Source organism: Ylistrum balloti, unplaced genomic scaffold (genome assembly GCF_031769215.1).
Source record: "Ylistrum balloti isolate Yb309-2 unplaced genomic scaffold, AGI_CSIRO_Ybal_v1 Utg369730, whole genome shotgun sequence".
NCBI lineage: Eukaryota > Metazoa > Mollusca > Bivalvia > Pectinida > Pectinidae > Ylistrum > Ylistrum balloti.
The window spans coordinates 2,685,973-2,707,518 of record NW_026781945.1 but is presented as its reverse complement, the minus strand read 5'-3'; the positions used below and the strand labels follow the sequence as shown (position 1 = coordinate 2,707,518).

Below are 21,546 nucleotides of genomic sequence, written 5' to 3'. Positions count from 1 at the left end.
TTAGTGTTGAAAAAATGGCACCTTATGAACAAACAAGCAACATATATATGTTTCTGTAAGCAGTTTTTTTTTAACAATGTCCTTGCATGATCAGATGATGCACCTTAATCATGCTGTATATGGAGCAGTTGTTGTATAGTGGCTTAGGTCATCAACATAAACATTTGTAGTATCTTATTAATACTATTAAAATTGCTCTTCATCCTTCTCATCAGTAAACATCTGGGTGGAGAATATAGGTTAACAAGACTTCTCATCAGTTAACATCTGGGTGGTGAATATAGGTTAACAAGACTTCTCATCAGTTAACATCTGGGTGGTGAATATAGGTTAACAAGACTTCTCATCAGTAAACATCTGGGTGGAGAATATAGGTTAACAAGACTTCTCATCAGTAAACATCTGGGTGGAGAATATAGGTTAACAAGCCTTCTCATCAGTAAACATCTGGGTGGTGAATATAGGTTAACAAGACTTCTCATCAGTAAACATCTGGGTGGAGAATATAGGTTAACAAGACTTCTCATCAGTAAACATCTGGGTGGAGAATATAGGTTAACAAGACTTCTCATCAGTGAACATCTGGGTGGAGAATATAGGTTAACAAGCCTTCTCATCAGTAAACATCTGGGTGGAGAATATAGGTTAACAAGACTTCTCATCAGTAAACATCTGGGTGGAGAATATAGGTTAACAAGCCTTCTCATCAGTAAACATCTGGGTGGAGAATATAGGTTAACAAGGCTTCTCATCAGTAAACATCTGGGTGGAGAATATAGGTTAACAAGCCTTCTCATCAGTAAACATCTGGGTGGAGAATATAGGTTAACAAGACTTCTCATCAGTAAACATCTGGGTGGAGAATATAGGTTAACAAGCCTTCTCATCAGTAAACATCTGGTTGGAGAATATAGGTTAACAAGACTTCTCAGCAGTAAACATCTGTGTGGAGAATATAGGTTAACAAGACTTCTCATCAGTAAACATCTGGGTGGAGAATATAGGTTAACAAGCCTTCTCATCAGTAAACATCTGGGTGGAGAATATAGGTTAACAAGACTTCTCATCAGTAAACATCTGGGTGGTGAATATAGGTTAACAAGACTTCTCATCAGTTAACATCTGGGTGATGAATATAGGTTAACAAGACTTCTCATCAGTAAACATCTGGGTGGAGAATATAGGTTAACAAGCCTTCTCATCAGTAAACATCTGGGTGGTGAATATAGGTTAACAAGACTTCTCATCAGTATACATCTGGGTGGAGAATATAGGTTAACAAGACTTCTCATCAGTAAACATCTGGGTGGAGAATATAGGTTAACAAGACTTCTCATCAGTAAACATCTGGGTGGAGAAAATAGGTTAACAAGACTTCTCATCAGTAAACATCTGGGTGGAGAATATAGGTTAACAAGCCTCATTAGTGAACATACTGGTGGAGAGTACAGGTAAACATGCCCTCTCATCAGTGAACATCTAGGTGGAGAGTACAGGTAAACATGTCCTCTCATCAGTGAACATCTAGGTGGAGAGTACAGGTAAACATGCCTTCTCATCAGTGTACATCTAGGTGGAGAGTACAGGTAAACATGCCTTCTCATCAGTGAACATCTAGGTGGAGAGTACAGGTAAACATGCCTTCTCATCAGTAAACATCTAGGTGGAGAGTACAGGTAAACATGCCCTCTCATCAGTGAACATCTAGGTGGAGAGTACAGGTAAACATGCCCTCTCATCAGTGAACATCTAGGTGGAGAGTACAGGTAAACATGCCCTCTCATCAGTGAACATCTAGGTGGAGAGTACAGGTAAACATGCCTTCTCATCAGTAAACATCTGGGTGGAGAGTACAGGTAAACATGCCCTCTCATCAGTGAACATCTAGGTGGAGAGTACAGGTAAACATGCCCTCTCATCAGTGAACATCTAGGTGGAGAGTACAGGTAAACATGCCCTCTCATCAGTGAACATCTAGGTGGAGAGTACAGGTAAACATGCCTTCTCATCAGTGAACATCTAGGTGGAGAGTACAGGTAAACATGCCCTCTCATTAATGAACATCTAAGTGGAGAGTACAGGTAAACATACCTTCTCATTAGTAAACATCTGGGTGGTGAATATAGGTTAACAAGCCTTCTCATCAGTAAACATCTGGATGGAGAATATAGGTTAAGCCTTATCAGTACACATCTGGGGAGTAAGTATAGGTTAACAAACCCTCTCATCAGTAAACATCTGGGTGGTGAATATAGGTAAACAAGCTTTCTCATCAGTAAACATCTGGATGGAGAATATAGGTTAACAAGCTTTCTCATCAGTAAACATCTGGATGGAGAATATAGGTTAACATGCCTTATCATCAGTAAACATCTGGGAGGTGAATATAGGTTAACAAGCCTTCTCATCAGTAAACATCTGGGTGGTAAGTATAGGTTAACAAGCCTTCTCATCAGTAAACATCTGGGAGGTGAATATAGGTAAACATGCCCTCTCATCAGTGAACATCTAGGTGGAGAATTTAGGTGACCAACCAATTATACTAAATTCATTGAGAAAACAAATATGGATGCTTCATAATGGATCCAAAATATCACGAAAGTAAGGGTTGTACATGACATAAAAAAGAAGACAGAAGATTGACATGTTTTACATTTATTCTGTAATACAAATAATATGATTGTACACCTCATGACAGCCTCCCAGTCATATCCGAGGTTCTATCTAGCCTCTCTCTCCTCTGTATAAATATTGGACACAAACGTTTACATAATCATAATTCTTGCAAACGTGACATCATGTAAACAACCAATATCTCACAGACTTTCAAACCATTTTTTAAACTATTTGCAACAAAATTGATTATGTCCATTGAAAGCTCTACTTAATAATTTCTAAATCTATTCAAAAACAAAAGGCTTTTTTGGGCCTGTATCAGTCAGTATTTGTCATACACTCTCAAGTAGTTGAAAATGATTTAACAAATATATCATTGCAGCCATCTTGGATTTCTAACTGATTGAAACCATTACAATAAGAACACTCTGACCAAACAACAGTCATTTCTACTTTGTTTTGAAAAGATAAGAAGATTTATTTTTCTTAAGTCAAAAACCATAAATGGATCAAGGAACTAGATGCAAACTGATACACAAAATTTTGAGAAATTTGGTTTACCATTCCAGGGGAACTTTAGAAATACAAATAATGTTTAGCTCAATTTCAGCCACTCAGATTTCTTGGATTTCCTTTTGAATTGTGAAAAAAAAACTTTATCTAAATGGACCAGTTTAAATTACACCTGATCACAGATTATAAAGAACTTTATAAAAAAAAGCTTGCCATATGCAGTCTTTCTGTTGTAACTCTCTTACCTCCTCTTGCTCTTTAATGCATTTTTCTCCTTCTTACTTGGAATTTTTCGACAGACCTCTTGATTCAATACATCCACACATACTCATCAGACTCTCATTCTCAGAAGTTTTTTTAATTCAATACATCTTGGCGTGCCCAAGTAGACCAAATTTTAGCAACATTTCACATGTAACAATCAGTACAGTAAACATTCTTTCAAGTTGAATCCAAAATTACAGAAGTTAATTTTACAATGGTTATTCAGCATTCATGAAATTAAATTTCTGCAAACTTATTGTATTGCTGAAATAGAAAAAAGTAGTAGCCATTAAAGAAAGTCAAATGTACAGTAAGCTAACATAACTTTCAACAGCCAGATGTACCTAGTATCAGAATGTATATATATAGATTATAAGAGATTCCATAAAACAACAACCATCACATAAAAATAGCCTCTTATGAGGTTCAAACATAACAATGAAAACATCTGAAATACTATATATCTATATCTACAGTATTTAAACTGAAATTAATACAATACTTCGACAAAATTCATTCCGATATTTGTCACATGATTCAGACTTTGGATTCTGTGATTTTATGTGAAATCATTTCTTCTCATTATCCATATTCTGCTATTTTTAAAAAAATCAAACTGTTGGCACATTTCTATGTTTACAGCAAAACTACTAGTTTCTCTCTATATACATAATGACACCAAAAACTTGCATGTTGGAATATCCTGTCATCAACAACTATACTTACAGTCAAGAAGACTTTGGCTCACATCATATAACTCATTAATAAACATAATATTCAGCATTACTTTTCTACTGACAAGTTGTTGTTGGTGGCGTCTTCCTCAATGTAACATGTCAATGTGGAGTCCCTTTACATTGTTGCTATGGTAACAATAACTTGTCATTGGTGTGTCTCCCTCCTGTATGTTATGTATAAATGTTATCTCTTTATATGGTCACTATGGTAACGATAACTTGTCTTGTTGATGTCTTACTCCTGTATATTATATATCAATATAAAGCGTCTTTACATTGTTGCTATGGTAACAGTAACTTGTCATTGTTGATATTCCCTTCTCTATGTTATGTATCGACGTAAAATCCGAAGTTCATATTTCATGACTGTAAACTCTCATTCAATGGTTGCAAGTGGTACAACATATATTTAGGTCATGATAATCAATCTCTCTATTGCAGTAGTTGTAATTAAAAACAATTTAGATTTTTTTTAAAAGAACATAATCATCTTTCTTTGAAATTCAAAAGTTCCACTCTAAATATTTTAAGGTTCAAGAGAAGCATACTAAAGAAAAGGACACTGAATTTAAAGGAGAGAGATCTGAAATGAAGAATTAACTTCTTAATTTATGAATTCAAATTAGACTGGAAAATGTCTTTACAAATGTGATGGTTAAAAATCTGTGGGGAATAAAAACAGAAAAGCTGTGTCATGTGATTTCTTTGCACAAAAAAGCTTTCTTCTTAAAAAAAAAAAGATTTAAAAAAATCATAGGGTAATCAATACATTACACATATCATGAAGCAATCAAAGATATAAAATGTACAGAGATTCCAGCTCAATCCGATGTTTGAAAGACATAAGACATACCATTGATACAGATGTTTCCATGAGAAGCTTGGTAAAGAATTACACAGCACTTTAATGTAATGCTGTGAAGTTTAGTGCAGAATTACGGTGCACTTAACTGGTAAGTCATGATCACAACAACTAATTATATAAGCAAATGCTACAGAATGTTTCACCCTACCTTCACAGCTCTTTAGGCGTTACAAACAGGAATATTTTGTGAATCTGTGACTTTCTAGAGTTCACAAATATTGATGAAATTTGATAGAACTTCATCTCTAGGACACCTTTACTTTCATATTGTCGGTGTGTTTATAATAAATATAAATTACACTTGTGTGATTTGTAATAATCATTTTTACAAATATACATATATACTCATAATATTTCAAAATATCTAATATTTAAGTCATACATTTGTGAGAGTCTATTATTATATATGCAAAATGGATTTTTAAATTACTCTTCAATTAGAAAATTTATCTTTTTTAGAAGAGAATCAATGACATCGGACATTTCTGTAGATACAAAATTAAAACTAATGAACAAAGGTAATCACACTTTAAATGTTTTACATCTAATTATAATTTAAAACATCTTAAATTTTTGTAACATAATTAATTATGCATGCCTAAAAATTTCAGTTCAATTGTTTTTCTGAACCTCAAATTGTTAATACTATAAATTAAAATAACATAATCAAGTTGTAAATTACTTCTGTACATTTATCACATAAATGTAACAATTGCAATGTCTTGTTTTCCAATACTTTGTCTCAGATATTTTATAGATCAGGAGCACATATATCAATTTCTGTAATACTTTATACTGGGAACTCTCTATAGGTATCATCACAATCATATCACCTACATAAGAAAAAAAATGTTGAAATGGGCAAGAAAAATTCAACAAAATATTTTGAATATTACTTATTTAAAGTACAGATGCTCATACATAAAGAAAAAGTTTTGACTTCCCTTATAAAGAGAACAAAAAACCATAGTAGACACATGATGTACAATCTGTTAACCCTGCCTGAAAACTACAGTGACATGTCAGTCAATACTTGATGTACTATCAGTTAACCTAGCCTGTATACTTCAGTGACATGTCAGTCCATACTTGATGTACTATCAGTTAACCTAGCCTGTATACTTCAGTGACATGTCAGTCCATACTTGATGTACTATCAGTTAACCTAGCCTGTATACTTCAGTGACATGTCAGTCAATACTCGATGTACTATCAGTTAACCTAGCCTGTATACTTCAATGACACGTCAGTCGATACTTGATGTTCGATCAGTTACACTAGCCAAACTCTCTCATATGCTATACATATGTATACAATCGATACTATAAATACGAGTCAGTGACAAGTAAGGAATGACTGTTAAACTGATTAATTTAGTGACATGACAGTCAGCACTGGTGTCTTAAGACTTTTAACAAGCAAACGAGAGGTAGCAAATGTGTCCATGGTTGTTCTCAATATAACAAGTGAATTTGACTAAATTAATGCTTGATATACAATCACAGCCACTACAAAGATATAAGAACTCATTTAATACTACTTCTCTTAACCTAAACAGTCATATGTCTTCATCCTGTTTGTATATATTTCCATGGTAATGGTATCAACATGGCGGACAACCTTAAAGCACTACAGATGTGAATCTGACACTAACTACACTCTCTCCGGTACACTACCACGATTCTCACTGACCATCTTCACAATGATATTCCAGCACGTAAGATGGGTAGGCTTGGGCTGTGTCAAATATGACAAATATTTTTGGGTTGTGTATGTTGTCAACACAAGAGTCGTAGCACTTGCCATAGGGATCTGTACATGGGTATAATGGCGGAGGTTTTCTCAGCCCACTGTGACCACCAGTATATTTCCCCACTAGCACCTTAGCCAGAAACATTCTATGTACAGTTTTATTTGATGCCTGAATGTCTGCTGGATTGCCCAGTGCAGGCTGACCAATCTGGGTGGGTATTGATGTATTTCTCAGTTGCTGTACACTGGAACGCAGCACATTAAGTTGTCTCCTTATGGAGGTGAGCTGGTGAGTGATGTGTCGGTTTCTGATTGGTCCAGGAGCCTGCTGGCCAGATGATGCAGCTGCTTGTTGCTGCGGTACCTGACTGGAATTGTTGGATCCTTTGTCCACTGGAGGAGGCGCCACTAGACCCTGAGCTACCATGTGAGAGGAGCTGGAAGAATTAGTGGGTGTGGCAACATTGGAGAGAGGGACATTACTGGCTCCAGTAGAAATGGAGGAAATAGGATTTGGTGGATGGTACACCTGTATCGCAGCTGGACTAAACCCAATCTGTGTTGAAAGAACATTTGAGGAGGGGGGTGTCGACAAGAATGGCACATGGGCCGGCATTGGGCGAGGCATCCCAGACAACAAGGTAACAACACGTCCACGACGACGATTTTCATTGCCATTATCTGTATACATGTGAGAGTAGGAGGCATTCACAGCAAAGTATGAACCTGACGACAGAAAAGATACATTTCATATAATTATATCATTCATTTTTTATCATTTTATATAATAATATCATTCATTTTTTATCATTTTATATAATAATATCATTCTTTTTTTATTATCAAAAGTCTCGAGGCCTGAAACAGTTATCAAAATAGTGATCTATTCCCTAACATAAAATATAATTTAATACATCAACATTTGTAGTTTTCTCATTTGACCTGAAACCACAAAAATACATACATATCATTTTCCATAATAGACTATTTTTTTGTTTTATATAATATCCACTGTTCAAAGTTTGTACCGTTCAACAAAGTTCCAAACAAGTTTTGTACCGTTCAAACAAGTTCCAGACAAGTGAGTATAAAATGTAATGTTTTACAGTATCCATAGTTTTAGTTTGAGTTATTGTTTACTTTCATCCTCATTAATACAGCTGTCTCAGTTTTGATTCAAAGCCTCCATTAACTGTATCAAGGTATAAGCGTATATCTCTATACTGCCTCCCTTACCTTGGCCATAAACTGTTGCATTTTTTCCACATACTCTCCAGTCAAATCCTTTTTTACAGATGGCATCCAAAACAGAACTTGTAGTGCCATGAAACAGACTGTTCTCCTGGACGTCCAACCCATCATTCTCGATAATCATCTCTGTTCTCTTCCTGTTAAACAAACATATATTGCAGTTACAAGTGTTTTGGCACAATTTCTCCAGGTTGGTTAATAGAATAGAAGTTCTTAGAACACAACTTGTAAAAGATTGTGAAGCAAACTGATGTATGTAGTGTATCAATGGGTCAATTCCTTACCATCTCGTACATTACATACATCAGTGCTAGTACTCTTCACATTGGACATTTTTGTCTAATGAAGGTGACCATGTAGTTGTTCAAAATGTCTTAACTAAATCTCTACTAGTTGTGTTATAAGATCTTCTATCCTAGTAATTACAAGTGACTAACTAGAGACCTGATCAGAATACAGATTTGATATGTGTAGTAACAAGTCTGGTGTGCTACAGAGGCATATAGAAGTTTACAGACATTTTTGTACTCACACAGTCTCAAAGTTTCAGGGGTTGTGATCATATTCTACTTTCTCTGCAAAGATTGTAAGTAATCAAAAACCTAAGAATTACGAGTCTGAAACTCGAAGGCCTCAGTAAGCATATACACAATGACTATAAGTCATCCCGACCCTCGAAGTCAGATGATTACATAATAAGGAAATACTTTAAATATGATAACTCCTAGGTAGATACATTTCTTGTTGTCAACATTTTTTTCATCTTTATTGCTGTCTTACACTGTGTAGTATTTCCAGAGAATCGGATTCTGAACTCTGAAGATTTTGGTGATATCAGCTGCTGGGAACTTCATTGAATTGTGGAACTTCAGGGCAACATCAACATATTCCTGTGACTCCGGTTCAAGGGGGACCATAAAATAGCTCTGTGTAAAACAATGTACCAGGAATTAGGACAAAGGACAATCAACAAGAACATAAATCAAGACTTTTTCAAACATACATATTGACACAAATGCCTTATTTGTTCTGCAATAAACAAGGGAACCAACACATTACTTCTGTTTAAAAGTCTAGGGGTGGACTTATTAAGAGACAATGACAATTCTAACCAAGTTTAAACTATTTCCTATAGAAAATAAATAGATTATGCCTAAAATGTTATTTTCCTATATTAACTATAGCAGAATTTACCCCCTTCCAATGGGGAAATGAGAGACCCTTGGCTCATGAAACTTAAAATTTTAGTAAAGTACTTTTAAGACACTTTTATCAATGAAGAGTTTAAGGTTCTACTTTATCTGGATAGTGAGAGGGTTTTTGAAATTCAGTCAATTTGACCCCACCAATCATCCATAAGGGGTCAGTCAGGTTCAACATGTGCATATTATCAAACTCTTATCCTATAGTGACAATTCAAACCAAGTTTGAACTAATTTCAATTGAACATAAACAAGTTATGCTCAAAACTGTAACATACACTATAAACTACAGTAAATCTGATTCCTTCCTCAAGGGGAAATTTGAGACCATAGGGGGACAAAATTTGGTAAAACATATAAGACACTTCAATCCATTAAGAGTGTTCTATCTGATCTGGGTATTGAGAAGGTTTTTGAAATTTACAATCAATTTGAGATAACGAGTTTTGACTGAATCACTTGATATGATTCTTTTTGTCTGAAATGGTTTCTTAAACTTCATTGGCATACCGAGCGTTTGTCCATTGGTGTCCAGTTGGGTGGACAGTCCTCCATCATAGGTTCTTTTTTCTCGGTTGATAACTCTGGTCTTACAGTTTCATTGGTGTCTTTGACATCAGGTGTTCTCAATGGCTGGCTGGTCGAGGCACCCATAGAGTCATCCATCATCACCATGGGGGCAGCTGAAGTTGAGGGAACAGATGAACTGGAGCAAGAAGCTGAGGAGGAAAGGGATGACGTAGATGATGAAGTGGAAGGAGCTGGATTAGAGGAAGGAGGAGAAGAGGCCCCTGCATTCTTCAGGATCATATTGGCAATGTAATCAATGTAGTCATTGTCAAGTTTGTCCTCCAGTATCTCCACCACTATGTTTGGAAGTGACTGTTTCAGCTCACCTGTAAATAATAATAATGGGTATATTACACCATCTGAATGGATCAAACAATGTAAAAGGCCAAAAGGTCCTGGATCTGCAGCTTATAATAAAATGGTTTTATTTGTGTCATTTTCATTTTTACCCTAAATGTAACACCTGTCCCTCCTTAAATGTTACACAAGAGGCCAATTGACTTAAACAATCAGCTGACTAGTATTAACCAGACATACTATTTCGTTTTTTACATAAAGCTGCATACAAAATTTCATCAAAATCTCTTTTTATTTACTCAAATTATGTTCACAAGGTTCAATAGTAATAAAACTGCAGAGGGCTACAACTCTGTAAGTTACAATCGAATCAATTTCATAGTTAAGCTCATCTGAGGTATTATTTTTCATATTTATTATTGTTATCATGTTCACGAGAAAAAGTCAATGCATGACCATGGATGAACAATGATTGCTATTGGTAACCATGACCTATGGTCAGGTGATTTAAAAATACACATCTAAAACCTGTGATTTCTTGTTTATTCACAAAACATTTAAAAAATTCAAATATTTCAATTATGTGACATTGAAAGAGAGCCAAAGTCATTTATTTGAACAAACTTGAAAACTCTTCACCCCAGCATGTAACTAACCCATAATCTTGACAATATACCCATTGCTATTTCAATATAGAAGCCACTCTATGTAGATAAATATCAGCAGATTTACAAAATTATTATAATCTAAAAGTTCAGAATTTCAGAGAACGGTGTTGCTAAAGTTTATGTCACTCACTAGTAAGAATACATCATTAGTAGTGGATGGACCCCTTAAAGAACTCTTCGATGCAACCACTTAGTACTTACAGTGCTTCAGTCAACCTATACTTATGACCTTCCCACCCATCACTCCACTTCTAGTACTTAAATTTTAAGTGTTAGTAGTCATCATAATTGAAGTAGATGAAAACTTTCACTTTTACAAATACTTGTGATGAAAGTTCTCAACTATGTATGTCTATGACTAATGTAACTAAGGACTCAGTTACATATATCATATTAAAATCAAGGTCAAGGTCACTGCGAATAACATGAATTTTTAGAATCCTGTAGATGTGGTGTAATATTACAATTTTAAACTACAAAGAGTAATTACATTCAGACTCTCAACAGATATGAGCATGCATGTATTAAAATGTTAACAAAGGCAGGAAAAAGAACTTTTAAAATACAGTATGACCTTTGAACATGAACGAACACTACACCAGCTCTGAGTGAGAATTTTACATCCCACAGGATTTCAACAGTGATCTGATTAACTTGCCTCAGGTGAAAGGTCACTTCCCTACTATTGAGTGAGGCAGACAGCTGACAGAACCTGACCAGTATTGTATTCACAATCACAGTTATATTACATTTAGCACTAATTTACAATATTCACAAACAACCTGAAAAAATGTATGCAATGGAAACACGTTTACTACAGATAAGACTGAAGATGTGACTAAGCCCAGGATAACGCATTTCTGTAAAAACTGGTAATCAAAACTACCAGCTATACACTTGTCATACACATGCAAGTTCACTAGGATTAAAATCAGGATTGTAAATGCCTACTTTATATGTGATGAATAGTCAGATGGCTTTCATACTAGTATATATACATGTATGACTTTTGTACGTCAGGAAGGGTGTGTTAGCCTAACATCTGAAACATCTACAAAACGCAAAGTTATGGCAGAATGTAGGACGAGTATATAGAGGAAGGAACGTACAGGAAAGTATCAATAACCTGAAAATTACAGGAGGAAGTACAGAGACACCACAGTATTAAAGCAAAACAAAAGGCCATTGTCTAAATTAATGAGCATCAGTACAGCAAGTTTACTAAAACTTGGTGATCTTAAACATTTCCTTTTACAAAAATAGACTGTTTACTAAAGCAAGTTGTAGGAAATCCTCCTTCAGACATGAGTGTATTGTCATTAAATTGTTAAATGTATTCATCATCTTTTCTTGTCTTTATTTTTGTTAGAAATTTTATATAGCACATGTATACTACTGTCATGTGTCTTTACACAAACACTGTTATGTGACTTTACATGAAGACACTGTCATATTACCTTATATCTTATTAACTATCATAACTTATAGAAACAAGTGATACAAAAGAGATAAACAATATCATGCCTGCTGTGTACAATTTCTTTTCTACTTTTCAGCTATTTGGTTTTTCTGATCAGTCCCAAAATCAACAGGGTACAATAAGACACTAAGGAAACCTACATATGAATTTTGGCAAAGATCCATCCAGTACTTTTCAAGGAAAGATGATCACAAATTATGACTATCAAAAACCAATGTGGGCGTCGGCTGACTGTCTTCTTTTTCTGATTAGCTTGTTAGCCACTTTGTTCTTTTGATCAGTCCCAAAATGGAACAATGCACACCTCTGATGATCCATGGGGTATTTCTCAAAAACTACAGCAAGAATTGTCTCAGACTAGACGGACAATAGACCATTATCTGATGCTAGACCTGACTTTGAATGCTGCACCATATTGTATAATCTAACTTGCATCCTTGAGACACGTGAGATGGAGCAGATAACTGATACTTACTCATTGGGTAGTAACTGTCACAACCGCTCTGTACACAACGTAGAGATTCCTGAAATACAAAGTATTGACACAAAACATTTAGCAAAAATGTACTAAGTAGAAGGTAAGAATTACAAGTGATAGATAAAAGGCTGTTTTACATTTTGTGATATGACTAAGACATATGTCTCAAACACAATTTTACTTATTTTCAGAACTTAAGAAAAAAAAGTTACAAATACATTATAAACATGTGCCACATTCAAACAGCTGGTGATATAAAGATATGAATGTTACAAATAAAGGTTACAGAAATATTATTGTTCCCTATCAGTAAAGGTCAAAGACAATGTACCTCATCAATAAAGGTTACAGGTATTGTACCTCATCAATAAATGTTACAGGTATTGTACCTCATCAATAAAGGTTACAGGTATTGTACCTCATCAATAAAGGTCAAAGACAATGTACCTCATCAATAAAGGTTACAGGTATTGTACCTCATCAATAAAGGTTACAGGTATTGTACCTCATCAATAAAGGTCAAAGACAATGTACCTCATCAATAAAGCTTACAGGTATTGTACCTCATCAATAAAGCTTACAGGTATTGTACCTCATCAATAAAGGTCGAAGACAATGTACCTCATCAATAAATGTTACAGGTATTGTACCTCATCAATAAAGCTTACAGGTATTGTACCTCATCAATAAAGGTCGAAGACAATGTACCTCATCAATAAATGTTACAGGTATTGTACCACATCAATAAATGTTACAGGTATTGTACCTCATCAATAAAGCTTACAGGTATTGTACCTCATCAATAAAGCTTACAGGTATTGTACCTCATCAATAAAGGTTACAGGTATTGTACCACATCAATAAAGGTTACAGGTATTGTACCTCATCAATAGAGGTTACAGGTATTGTACCTTATCAATAAAGGTTACAGGTATTGTACCTTATTAATAGAGGTTACAGGTATTGTACCTCATTAATAGAGGTTACAGGTATTGTACCACATCAATAAAGGTTACAGGTATTGTACCACATCAATAAAGGTTACAGGTATTGTACCTCATCAATAAAGGTTACAGGTATTGTACCACATCAATAAAGCTTACAGGTATTGTACCTCATCAATAAAGGTCAAAGACAATGTACCTCATCAATAAAGGTTACAGGTATTGTACCACATCAATAAAGGTTACAGGTATTGTACCTTATCAATAGTTAAAGGTATTACATGTGTACAACATCAATAAAGGTTACAGGTATTGTACAACATCAATAAAGGTTACAGGTATTGTACCTCATTAATAGAGGTTACAGGTATTGTACCTCATCAATAGTTAAAGGTATTACATGTGTACAACATCAATAAAGGTTACAGGTATTGTACAACATCAATAAAGGTTACAGGTATTGTACCACATCAATAAAGGTTACAGGTATTGTACCTCATCAATAAAGGTTACAGGTATTGTACCTTATCAATAAAGGTTACAGGTATAGTACCTCATCAATAAAGGTTACAGGTATTGTACCACATCAATAAAGGTTACAGGTATTGTACCTCATTAATAGAGGTTACAATAAAGGTTACAGGTATTGTACCTCATCAATAAAGGTCGACAGACAATGTAATAAAGGTGTACCTCATCAATAAAGGTTACAGGTATTGTACCACATCAATAAAGGTTACAGGTATTGTACCTCATCAATAAAGGTTACAGGTATTGCACCTCAACAATAAAGGTTACAGGTATTGCACCACATCAATAAAGGTTACAGGTATTGTACCTCATCAATAAAGGTTACAGGTATTGTACCTCATCAATAAAGGTTACAGGTATTGTACCTTATCAATAAAGGTTACAGGTATTGTACCTCATCAATAAAGGTTACAGGTATTGTACCTCATCAATAAAGGTTACAGGTATTGTACCACATCAATAAAGGTTACAGGTATTGTACCTCATCAATAAAGCTTACAGGTATTGTACCACATCAATAAAGGTTACAGGTATTGTACCTCATTAATAGAGGTTACAGGTATTGTACCACATCAATAAAGCTTACAGGTATTGTACCTCATCAATAAAGGTCGAAGACAATGTACCACATCAATAAAGGTTACAGGTATTGTACCTCATCAATAAATGTTACAGGTATTGTACCACATCAATAAAGGTTACAGGTATTGTACCTCATTAATAGAGGTTACAGGTATTGTACCTCATCAATAAAGGTTACAGGTATTGTACCACATCAATAAAGGTTACAGGTATTGTACCTCATTAATAGAGGTTACAGGTATTGTACCACATCAATAAAGGTTACAGGTATTGTACCTCATTAATAGAGGTTACAGGTATTGTACCTCATCAATAAAGGTCGAAGACAATGTACCACATCAATAAAGGTTACAGGTATTGTACCTCATCAATAAAGGTTACAGGTATTGTACCACATCAATAAAGGTTACAGGTATTGTACCTCATCAATAAAGGTTACAGGTATTGTACCTCATCAATAAAGGTTACAGGTATTGTACCTTATCAATAAAGAAAGGTAACAGGTATTGTACCTCATCATAAAAGGTTATAGGTAATGTACCTCATCAATAAAGGTTACAGGTACTGCACCTCATCAATTAAGTTTAAAGGTATTGTACCTAATCAATAAAAGCTACATTTTTATAGCTGTGTTTGCTGTAGTCATCACAAATTGCTGAAAATATCACTGTAAGAGTTGCCTCCCTTCCAATGGTTCTGCCCTAATGCTTGCCAATTTGCTCTACACGTGTCATGTGAGTTATGTAAGTAAGTGAGCACTCATCCATGTATATGAGCGACAGTGTTGACCAGGTTTTAACATGACCAGAATCTAATCATACCTGCAGGCAATAGATCAGATATATATATCTATATAGTGTTGAAAACCATTAATCAATCACACAGTTTACAACATCAAAGGGAACCCATGGCCACTGTTGCCAGCTATATCCTTCTTGTTAAACTGGATTTTTTTTCAGTGATGGTTATGATATACAGTACATACTAAAATAACATATTGACAGATGCCTTACCTTAGTTTTTCCTGTTAGCACTAGTTTGACCTTTTCCTCCAGGCACATGCCACAGGTCACGTGACCTTGTAGGCACCGTGACGATTTGAGACCCATGAGAGAGACCTGACAGTAAGAACATTTTTCCCAGCCAAAGCATGAATTCTGTGACTTTGATGAGGTAACAGCTGATGTAGCCCCTCCTTTGCGAAGTGAAGGACAGCTGAACTGCCTCATACATCGTTGCTGCTTCTTTGGGGGTAACTGTTTATTTATAGTGTTACTGTAGGTAAGGTCATCCACTGACATACTAGTCGATGGTGAAGTGTCGGACTTTGGTGTAGTGGAAACATGTAAATGACTGGTATTGACCTTGTCCTTTATGTGACCTTGAGTCAAACGGAGACTGGAGTCTGTCGAGGCAGAGGAATTTAGTATGGATGAGATGGAAAAATTGTTAGATGATTGTGTGGATGTATTCATGCACTTGGAGGGTGGATGAGTAGGGTCCAGTATCTTGGAGATACTCAGTGTTCCTGGTCCATTTCCTCCTGGGTAGGAAAGTGAACTTTGTGCTGACGGACATGAAGGTGTGTCATTTAAAAAGTCTAAGTCCTTTTTAAGAGTGTCCCATATATCCCCAGATGTTTCCTCGTCCTTGCTAACACCTTTGGATGTGGACTGGAGATCCTTGGGCCGTGCCAACACAGGAGCGACCTTTGGTATTATTCCATCCTTGGTTTTAGCTCCCACATGTATAAAAGGTTCCAGTTTTTCAGATTTGTAATGAGGTATATGTGGTTTTATGTCCAAGTCTGTTACATGTGGAGAGGGCACAGATAAGACACATCCTTGCCTGGCTGTAGGCAGGCTGGTATCTGATGAACTGACCACTGCCATGGTAACATCAGAGCTATCCATGACATCCATGGAGGAGACACCATTGCTAGGGAGACTGCTATCCTGTAGGGGCTGCATAAGACTGTCCCCAGTACCACCTCCACTCAGCCTACAGCCCAAGTCTCCCCTGTCTACACCCTTACTGCTTCCTGATACCAGACTTTGTATCACATCGCCATCCTCATCTAGGTCATCAATCGCACTGCTATCATCATCATCATCAGAATCATCACTTGCCTCACTGATGTCACTGAAATCACTTGGTCCTTTTTTAGATGACAGGTCGAGGGGAGAGTTGAGGTCACGATCCTCTATAGTCAAAGTCATACCCAGCGAGCTGGATATGCTCATGCTGCGATTTGATACAGATGGTACTACATGACCACATCCTGTATGTTGTTCATCACATTTTGGAGTGACCAGTGTTGTAGTTGATTGTGATACAAATATCACATCCAAGTCTTCATTTTTTTCTTCGTGAATGAATTCCACATCACTATCATCTTCATCTTCTGTAAGAAAAAGTGAATGAAGTATAAACAAACAATTGTGGACACGTTAATTTTCAAAATTACGGCTCAACGTAATGAGGGAGTGGGGAGGGAGGGGGTTACTTTACGGAGAATTCATGACTGAGTTCCCAGCTTGAGTTTTCTTTATTTTATAAGAAAAGGCTATCGAGCTACCCACTAGAGCTAAGAGTTCCAGAGGGGTAGGGGACAAAAGTATAAACTTTAACCATGATAAGAACTATTCCTATAATACAAGTTCATCTTCATCATTTGAAGTCAATGTTGAAGGTCAATCACTAACCAAATAAATAATCAAACTGAATTGTATCTATACAAAATACTACCATACTCCAGGGATATAGAAACACAGCATAAACTTTGAAAATGATTCTAGGAAAGATGTCAAGTATAATGTCCAATATCTTAAAGTAAGAATGAAGATTAATTCATATAGAACAAACTGCAAAATCAACAATTTGTATCTGGTATTAGGAGTAATTGAAGGGAATTGAAAGAGAACCCTGTAGTTGGCTAGTCAATACCAGGTATGTTTCTCATTCGCTCTTTCCACAGCCCTGATTCTCTTAGGCAAGGAGTTCATGAGTAAGTTTATCCTCCTCATTGGGATGTTGACCCATTCTTCCAAGAGGGCTATTTTCAATTGGGCCAGAGTAACAGAGGGAGGCTTGCATCGTCAAACCTGTCTATCCAGCTGGTACAACCAGTGCATAATAGGGGATAGGTGGGGGCTGTATGGTGGCCTGTCCAGTAGGTGGATATTGATGTTTGTGAGAAAGTTGCGACAGATCATCGCTAAATGGGGCCTGCTGGCATGTGAGGTTGTTTTGCTGCAACAATGGGACAATATGGGGTCCGAGGATCTCATCTATATACCTAGCGGCAGTTAAATTACCCGCTACCACACATACCCCACACTATAACTGAACAATCTGTATACATGTCAACCGTCTGTTCGAAACAGGGTGAACCAGGACTTATCAGTGAACAAGACCCGCCTCCACTGCCTCAATGGGAATATTCTGGGGGCATGTGCTGTCACCCAAGCCATACAACGCCAGTGATGAGCAGCGGTAAGGGGCAGACCTACAAACAAGTGACATGCCCTCAGACGAACTTCCTGTCATCGTTTCCTTACAGTTTTTGCATGGATGGGACGGCTTAAAGTACCTATGGTATGAAGGGCAGATTCAGTGGCAGGAAGGTGCCGATTTCGCAAATGCGCAAGATGAGTAAAGCTGTCCTGATGTTGTGTTGTCACATACAGATGCCCAGATCTAGGTCTGTCAGCAACCTGTCCAGTTTCCCTTACAAGTCTAGCAAGACATTCTATAGCGCAAATGTAGACATCAAAATGTCTGGCAACCTGTATTTGCCTTTGACCTTGCATAATCATCGCAATGGCCTGACCCCTCTGAACTTCCATATTATACTATCAGAAATTAATCAAAATATCAGAAAATGATGTGTCTCTATGAAGACTACTTAATGGTATGACGAGTAGTAAAACTCAATGTCACAACACTGTTGTGCACAAGATTTTCCAATTTCATACTTTAGGACATTGTCACGCAATACAATAATGAAATATTTTATACAGGACTGAGTGCACTGTAACCTAGAGAGTTGCTTGACTGATTTTCATTGTTTATGAACGTTTTCACAAGATATTGCAAATAATGTCACTGCGTTTCTTTATCCCTTGATTATATAATACAATAATGAATACCACAATTGAAATTTTACTATACCATGTTTTCATAGAATCAATTACATATTTTCGTAATAATAAATGTTCAATACCAAATACTACAGGTAAGTAAATTCTATGCTCATTTCAGACTTTGCTTTTCACGTATCATTGTGTGAATGAGGGACAGGATATGAGATAATGATATCAATAGGATAGGGTATATACATGTGATATAGATATTAATGTGGGGGAGGGGAGCAGGTAGCATTGATATTAATGTGTTTAAAGTGAGGACGGGGAGAGGGGAGGCAGGATGGGTAGCAGAAATGTGGTATTGAATATAACAGGGGTTCAACTCTTACTAATGCAGAACAGAAAATCAGGAAATGTGTGATACTGATATAAATGAAGGAATATGAATTAAGAAACAGATATTCCATACTGATATTAATGGAGGTGGGGGACAAGAATGTAGCGCTGATATCAAGGAAAATCAGAAAATGTGATACTGATATTAGAGTGCTCTTAATAATGAATATTCATGATGGAAAGAATGAGCGATGTTATACACATAATATTGATAATGGGGACAGGAAATGTGATTCTGTTATATATTAATTATAAATATATTGTATTGACGTATGTTTATTATTTCCTTTCAGTTTTTAATGGTGGGGAGCTTGAAGTGCATTGAAAACGAAATTTGAAAGGATGTAGTGAAATGATGAAGCATAATCAGATTGGTAGCCTGTAGAATGAAAAGTATAATCTAGATACCTGTTAAGTCAAACATGTAAGGAATGAAGCAAAAGCAAATGGAAAGCTAGTGTCATGTCTACATAAGGTGTCAAACCAAGGACCACAGAAGACTTTTCTATGACCTGTACTCTATCACTGGAGTTTATCGGAGGCAGTTTGCCATTATGACTTATAGACATTCAGTGATTCAGTCAATGCTCTAACACATTAACACATTTTAAATAAGTAAGGGCTTGCAATATTACTGCTATATAAAGTCACAGACATTTTTATATGATGACGATTTTTTTCTAGTCCAGTCTACTTGGAAGCCTCGACTTAATTACAGCTGCTAATTACACGATATACAATAAGTACTAGTGACAATGTCACAAGTTATTGTATAATCATTCTATTACTTTCAAAAGTACAGAAAAAAATCTTTTCAGACATCAAACGGTGGCTTTCCTTGGTCTAGAGACTTACCGTGTCGATAATTCTGAGAACGTGGTGATGAATGACTATCTAATTAATCGGATTGCTTTCATTTTCAATTTTATCGTGGTAAAATGAGGTTCTGACTGTATAAAGATGGTTTCTTTTGAGTTATTCTCATGATATAGATACGATTAAGGGTGTGACGTATCTAACTAAAGGTATATGGGAGAGTAAGACTTAATATCTAAGACAGCTGACTCAGGGGACAACACAACCTGAAACACCCTCGACATATAAACACACTGCCAACAACAAGTTCGCCCATGAATTGCCGCCCAACATAACATTTTCAGTAACCTACCGTCAGAATTTATAAGAATTGGTGTATCGGGTGAGGAATTCATCGTGTCCCCAACACTTGATTCCGTCCCGTCTACACCCTAAACGCTGTCAAAATTCTTCACTCTTCGTCTGATTCATTCTGCCATTTTCTTGACATCGAGCTCGTACTAAACAGGAAGTGATCGTACGCCGTCACGTGATCATAATGCAGGTTTACAGAACTTTGCTTGAGCAAATATAGAATTGGCCTAACTCGCTCATCGACAATGCTTTCACATAATTTGCTTACTTCACTATACAACATTTTAAGTAAAAATCTGATATATAAACAGGATTTTAGTCAGGTACCTATTTATAGTCGATTTCTCGGATATTACTGGAAATTTCCACGTTTACCGAGGATCAATTTTTACTGCTTTATTAACCAACTGTTTACCATCTTCTGTAGTGAACGAGTGATCACTCCAATTAACAAAATTACTATCTTATCTCATCGATATCATAGACCTGGTTAACAGTATTTTAATAAGGATCTTTGTTAAAATTTACGATTCGTAAAAAAAAGTGTAAGCAGATTGAATGGGAGGTGCAGTAATTCTTATAGTATGTCAATATTATCGTCTCCATTTTATGAAACACAGTGTCCCTGTCCATCTGTTATAACTTTAAATTCACTACATTTTTATATACGGCTATGTCCAGTGTTCCCACGGTCATCTAACAGACATATTTTTAACAAATGGCTCTGGAACGGAATATTTTATGGTGGGTGCTGAAAAGCGAATAAAAACATTATCTTGTATAATTTGCCGTACCCCTCTGTCGTTACGAAATGCAAAGTGACTGTTACTACTAGAAGGTGGTAAAAAGGGAAAGGCGCAATTCTATTAGTGCGCTTTTTCGCGCGCAGTTTGCCTTAGAAGAAAAGGCGCCATTTATTCTGAATTGATAAAGTGTTTATCGTTTCTAAAGACTTTAACAATTATTTTATTGGAGAAGTGGTGATGAGTTCCTGCTTCAGAATTTCAAGGGTCAGTGTGGCCGTGATTAGCAGCTGAAAGTAACAATGGCGCGCGAGAGTAGCTTACGTCTTTGTGACAGGCCGGCATGATACTGTAATCTGTGTTAATATTGTACATTTTTCTTTACTTTTCTTCTCTCTA

The 21,546-nt window shown here is 36.1% G+C and overlaps 1 protein-coding gene across 1 annotated transcript; it reads right to left on the bottom strand.

Moving 5' to 3' along the window:
* Positions 1–5,593: 5,593 nt before the first annotated feature.
* LOC132565662 (uncharacterized) lies at positions 5,594–20,496 on the bottom strand. The gene is made up of 7 exons (XM_060230358.1): positions 20,403–20,496; positions 15,764–17,154; positions 12,691–12,739; positions 9,711–10,096; positions 8,779–8,924; positions 7,984–8,135; positions 5,594–7,473 (listed from the first exon to the last, which is right to left on the bottom strand). The coding sequence occupies exons 1-7, from the start codon at positions 20,443–20,445 to the stop codon at positions 6,680–6,682; spliced, it is 2,961 nt and encodes a 986-aa protein (XP_060086341.1). The 5' UTR covers positions 20,446–20,496; the 3' UTR covers positions 5,594–6,679.
* Between the last annotated feature and the right edge of the window lie 1,050 nt (positions 20,497–21,546).

Bases quoted from the DNA above. Each gene is read 5' to 3' on its own strand.
- LOC132565662 (XM_060230358.1), bottom strand. From the start codon at position 20,445: ATGAATTCCTCACCCGATACACCAATTCTTATAAATTCTGACG. The intron at 17,155-20,402 runs GTAGGTTACTGA...TTTTTCTTACAG, and splicing joins AATTCTTATAAATTCTGACG to AAGATGAAGATGATAGTGAT. The intron at 7,474-7,983 runs GTAAGGGAGGCA...TTCTGTCGTCAG, and splicing joins TGCAACAGTTTATGGCCAAG to GTTCATACTTTGCTGTGAAT.